The sequence below is a fragment of the Rana temporaria genome, chromosome 2 (genome assembly GCF_905171775.1).
Source record: "Rana temporaria chromosome 2, aRanTem1.1, whole genome shotgun sequence".
NCBI lineage: Eukaryota > Metazoa > Chordata > Amphibia > Anura > Ranidae > Rana > Rana temporaria.
Genome location: NC_053490.1, coordinates 92690134 through 92696133, shown reverse-complemented (window position 1 = coordinate 92696133; position 6000 = coordinate 92690134). Strand labels below are relative to the sequence as shown.

The following is a 6000-nucleotide window of genomic DNA, read 5'->3' as shown; positions in this document are numbered from 1 at the left end:
CTTGAGTGATTGTTTAAATACATACTTAAACGTCTTATATTTGCTCTCTACTGGTCTGTTAAATATACTACTGAAAAGCATTTTGTTATAATCGGCTTTATTAGTACATAAAAAGCCATCAGAAATTCAGGACGGCTTTGTGCGGTCTGCCTGTGTTATCCTGTGTACAGGGACATCTGCCCCAATGCAAAAATTCCATGTTTGGGGCATACAGCCCTGAACACGAGTGCTCCATGATGGAATGCTGCTAGAAAAGCAAAAACATCTACAGACTATGGGCCAGATCCACAACCAGCAGGCTTAAATTAAATGTTCCGATTTAAGTTACACCGCCGCAAAATTTCTACCTAAGTGCCTGATCCACAAAGCACTTACCTAGAAATTTGCAGCTGTGTAACTTAAATCTGTCCGGCGCAAGGCGGGCCCAATCTAATGGGGCGAGTCCCATTTAAATTAGGCGCGCTCCCGCGCCGGACATACTGCGCATGCTCCCGACGCTATTTTCCCGACGTGCTTTGCGTTGCGCCTTGTTTTGTGAATCGCGACGGGTAAAAAAGAGATGCGGCGGGAAAAAAAACATTTAAAAAAAAAAATTGACAGCGACGCGGGAAAGAAGGGTATACTTTTACATGGTGTACTAAGTTTACACTTTGTAAAAGCAGCCCTAATTTTGCGATGGCAAACTAACACTTACGGAGAATTAACGAAGGGAAAAACCTTTGTGGATCTCCGTAAGTGCTAATTTGCATACCCGACACGGAATTTCGACGAGAAATGCCCCCAGCGGCGGCCGCGGTACTGCATCCTAAGATCCGACAGTGTAAAACTATTACACCTGCCAGATCTTAGGAATATCTATTATCTATGCGTAACTGATTCTATGAATCAGCCGCATAGATAGAAACAGGGATACGACGGCGTATCAGTAGATACGCCTGCGTATCCCTTTTGTGGATCTGGCCCTATATACCTTTACAGAAGGAACCAAGTTTCTGGATTGTATGCATGAATAAATGCGTGTCCCAAGAGTACATTCACACTTTATATATAAAAAAAAGTCTGTGGTTTTCAAATTCAATTTAAAAACAAAGAATGGTGTGGTATGAGGTCTAAAGTTGCACCAAATGCATGCAACGGTTTATCATTGCACAGCCAAGGGCACCAAAGTTCCTGTATTGCAATGAGAATTTACTGCACGGTTGACATTGACCAGGAGTGCAACAACACAGGAAACGTTAGCTGTAAATTTGCACACATTGGAGACATTACATTCTGTGAAATTCAGCTCTATATGGTCATTGTACTGCTTTGTATTATTGTACAACTGGAAGTACGGTACCGGCATAAATTATTGAGAGCAGAGGCGTGAACACTCTGTGGTGCCGAGCACAACAAATCCCTTAAATAATTTGTGTGTGAGTGTTCTGATTTAAAACATAAATATATTTCTAAATGTGCAAAATGCTTTCAGATAATTATTTCCTCTGCCTTAAACCTAATCCAGGATAAGGATGAGCTCTGGCGTGTTCGCACAGTCCATGTGCAGAGCCCACCAGGAAGTCGGCACCGCGCTGCGCTAATCACAGGCAGGGAGACATTTCCCGATGCTTGGCTGCAGAGATCAGGAAATGTCTCCCTGCCTGTGATTAGCGCAGCACCGTGCCAACTTCCTGGTGGTCTCTGCACATGGACTGTGCGAACACGCCAGAGCTCATCCTTATTCCTGGACACCATAAGATGGTAACATCTAGGTAGTGTTCCCCACTGAAAGACCTGCTGACTAAGTAGGTAACTGCCCTACCACATGCCAGGGTTCTATGCCCAAGCAATTTATCACTAGACCGAGCATTGAGAATGTGAGGTTGTGCTTTAGTCTATGCAAATATTGACTTTCAGCCAGTATTGCATTGGTGTACAGTATACATGGGAACACTTTACCTAAAGATACCTACTGCAATCTTGCAGGAGGGGTTACCATAGATAGGGTTCACTTTAGAAGGACGGTTTTAGAAATATGAACATAAAATGTGAATGTCAAAAAGAACAACTATTGGAGTTCCTAATTTATTTCTCCCATCTGCATTCTTTTAGTTGTCATCTTTCTAAATTGACCCACGTATTCGTATACTTTTATATAATGAATCAAATGAGTCCACTTACAACAAACACTTGCTGTTTACCAGATATAAGCAACGTCATATTTCAGCTTATGCTATACATATAAAATAATTGATGGATGAAAATGTATTGAAACAATTCCCAGCAGAGAATGACTTCAGTGTCTTAGTGAACTCCATTAGTAGTGTGTCCATTATGGAGAGTATCATTTAGTGTAGGACAATATGGCTGAGTCTATTGTGTGTAAAACACAAAACAAAAAACCAACTTTGGCTCCCCAAGGTGCATTTCAATGTAAGCTCTTGACCCGAAAAAATGTATCTGACCACCTTTTATAAATAATTTCCAGTGCGGTTAGGACATGCTGTCCTCTGACTCATCCAAAACACATTAGACTCTGGAACAGCAATAGGTTGTCATGCTGCTGACACTTATCTCACTGCCTAGAACATTGTCAACTTTTGTCACAAAAAAAAAGTATGCTTTGTTCGGGAAAAATGCATGGTTACACAAATAAAAGACTGCACACACAGAGGTTTAAAAAGGAAGCTGAAGGTGCCGTAAGTAACCCATGCCATCTAATGAGAAAATAAGATTTTTATACTCAAGTAAAAGTGTTTTCTTGGAGTCAACTGAGGGACACAGTAGTTCAGAAACAGCTAGATTATACTGTTGCCTACAAGACATCTGGGCACTGGCAAACATAAAAGTCATAAACCAGCCTCTGTATAACCCCTTCTCTTGTCAGCATGTAAACAAGCAGTACCAAAAGGCAAGGCAGAAAGCCCAATAGACTCAATTTTTTTTTTTTTACTGTAAATCTTTTCTTTATTGTCTATTGTGGGATACTAGAATTCAGATACAACCGAGACATCCAAAAGCAGTCCAACTGAGAGATGGGCAACACTCACTGACAATTTCTTGGAACGGAATAATCAACACCCGAATCTGAACTAGATGAGATGAAGTGTCCTGAAAGTCCCCTGACACAACCCCTGTAAACCTGAGGCGATGGCAGGAGACTGCAGTGCCTGAAACACAGTGTCTTCAGAAATAGACTGCTGGGCTTTGAATCAGAGAGGGTAACAAGTGTAAGGAATCTGAAGTGCCATGGGGGTCAATGGAAAATTGCTAAGGTTTGCGATTTGCAACAGCTATATTGATTTGGATTGGTTGATTTGTAATAGCATATCATTGCTTTTTATTGCAGACTATATATGTATGACTGTATATATTGATGTCCAGCCAATTTGGTATGGAATAGAACGTGCTAAAAAATACTATGCCAGTCTTTGGTCAAAACATTGATGCAGTGGCATTTAGCCTATACGGTAATTTAGCTTAGTACAGATAAATATATCAACATAGGAGCGCTTATGACTTCAGTATTCCATTCTCTGCAGGCCTAAGAGAGCTCAATTCCCCTCAGGTACATGTGTACTTTGTGGGTTAGTGTACATATACATTAGGAGCCAGGTTGTGTACAGCACCTGGATTTCTCCCTGGAGGTTCTTCATGTGCATCTGTGGAGAAGTTTGTTCAACTTCGTAGCGAGTGGAGTACAGGTACATAGGAAGCAAATAAGAGACAGTCACCGAGAACACAAATAAGGATACCCCACTGGAACAATGAATGAAGAAGGCACAGTTTAAATACATGGCACATTGCTGTATACAAGTAAATAAACCAAACAAAAAAGAAATCATTTCATCAGGACACAGAAACACAAATGCTTTAAAAAGGGCTTTTTCCAGTTTGTTTCCAGGCTTCATTAGCTCCTTTAATGCTCTCTCGCTTGACACATTTCAAGTAACCCTGAAAGCCTTGTTGTTGGGGGGCATGCTGTAGAAACAAGAAACATAGTGTAAACTGAGTGACATCCAATACTTAACCACTTCAATACCGGGCATTTTCACCCCCTTCCTGCCCAGCCCAATATTCAGCGCTGTCATGCAACACTGTACCCAAACAAATTTTTTTATAATTTTTTTTTCCACACAAATAGAACTTTCTTTTGGTGGTATTTTATCACCACTGGGAGTATTTTTTTTGCGATAAGTGAAAAAAAAGAGCAAAATTTTTGAAAAAAAAAATCACTTAAGTTTCTATTATAAAATGTAATTTTTGTTCATTAATTTGGGCAAACATTTATACTGCTACATATCTTTGGTAAAACCAAACACACAGCTCCTTTCTCTATCTGAAAAGTAGAGAGAGTGTCCTGACTTGCCTGCTTGCCCCCCCCCCCCCCCCTCTCAAGAGGCAGTCACTTTAAAGCATAACTCTGGACAAGCCTGCAGATATATGTGATTTGATTAACCTGCCAAAGCGTGTGTAGTTCTGCTCAGTCAATGTTCTGATCCAGACATCCATGGCAGACAACACAGCCAGTTCCATGACTTTCTTGCACTGCAAAAAGGCAATGCAGCCTACTTGGGGACCTGACCCAGCCTGAGACTGAACAATGAGCACCATATCAAGCCTGAGACTGGACAATGAGCTACCAAATGATCAACTTGGGTACATTCGGCCTTCCCATACATGGTCTGAATTAGGGATGCGCCAATGCCATTTTTTAACACCGAGTACGAGTACCGATACTTTTTTGCAGGTACTCGCCGATACCAATACCTATCGCTAGGAAGAAGGGTGGTTTGGGAGGTGGCAGGGGGTTGTTGTTCGGGAGTTGGGTGACAGCAGAGAGGAAGAGGAGGGGTAAGTGAGGGCAAGGTTAGTTAAGCGTGGGGTGAAATAGGGATTGTAGGGTGGGAGCGGTGGGATGGAAAAGGCTGTGGTTGCTGGGGGAAAGAGCATGGGGATAGGAGAGTTATAGGAGAGGCAACATGCAGAAGTGACTGCAGGCATGGTACAGAGACAGCCAGAGGCTGCAGGCATGGTGCAGGGAGACAACCAGAGACTGCAGGCATGGTGCAGGGAGACAACCCGAGACTGCAGGCATGGTACAGGGAGAGAGCCCGAGACTGCAGGCATGGTACAGAGAGAGAGAGACAGAGACTGCAGGCATGGTACAGGGAGAGAGCCAGAGACTGCAGGCATGGTACAGGAAGAGAGCCAGAGACTGCAGGCATGGTACAGGGAGAGAGCCAGAGACTGCAGGCATGGTACAGGGAGAGAGCCAGAGACTGCAGGCATGGTACAGGGAGAGAGCCAGAGACTGCAGGCATGGTACAGGGAGAGAGACAGAGACTGCAGGAATGGTACAGGGAGAGAGCCAGAGACTGCAGGAATGGTACAGGGAGAGAGCCAGAGACTGCAGGAATGGTACAGGGAGAGAGCCAGAGACTGCAGGAATGGTACAGGGAGAGAGCCAGAGACTGCAGGAATGGTACAGGGAGAGCGCCAGAGACTGCAGGCATGGTACAGGGGGAGAGACTGAGACTGCAGAAATAGTACAGGGAGAGAGCCCAGATCCAGTGCTTTGCGTGGATGGTCAGAGCTGGAGGAAGGAGGAGTGCAGCGAGGAGACAGGGCTTGCGGGTTGTTAAGCTGGGCGGGCCTGCACCTTGCAATGCCACTGGGAGGAGGCCGGGATGGCACTGTATGGAGGGGAGGAGGAGGTGGTCCTCTTTCAAGTGAAGTCACTTCCGGTATCGGTTTCCGGAATCTGAGAATTTTCGCGAGTACCGATACTCGGCGCCGATACGATATATCGGTATATCCCTAGTTTGAATCATCTCTGCTGAACCGGCCGAGATTCTAACTGTCTATGGCTGGCTTTAGACTGACTGCACTGTGCAAAGCAGTAGAGCTTTGACTGTCTCAGCATGCTGTCCTTACCTTTACTAATCAGAGTGCTGCTGTGCAGGGGATTACAAGAGATGGATATCGAGAAAAATTCTGGGACTTTGGTACATTTAAAAC

The 6000-nt window shown here is 44.0% G+C and overlaps 1 protein-coding gene across 1 annotated transcript in view; it reads right to left on the bottom strand.

Annotated features, from left to right (window-relative positions):
- Positions 1–2917: 2917 nt before the first annotated feature.
- MICU2 (mitochondrial calcium uptake 2) overlaps positions 2918–6000 on the bottom strand; it is a 538279-nt gene continuing 535196 nt past the window's right edge. Inside the window, 1 exon segment of the mRNA XM_040339327.1 lies at positions 2918–3960. Within this exon segment, the coding sequence (XP_040195261.1) occupies positions 3853–3960 (108 nt within the window). The 3' untranslated portion in view covers positions 2918–3852.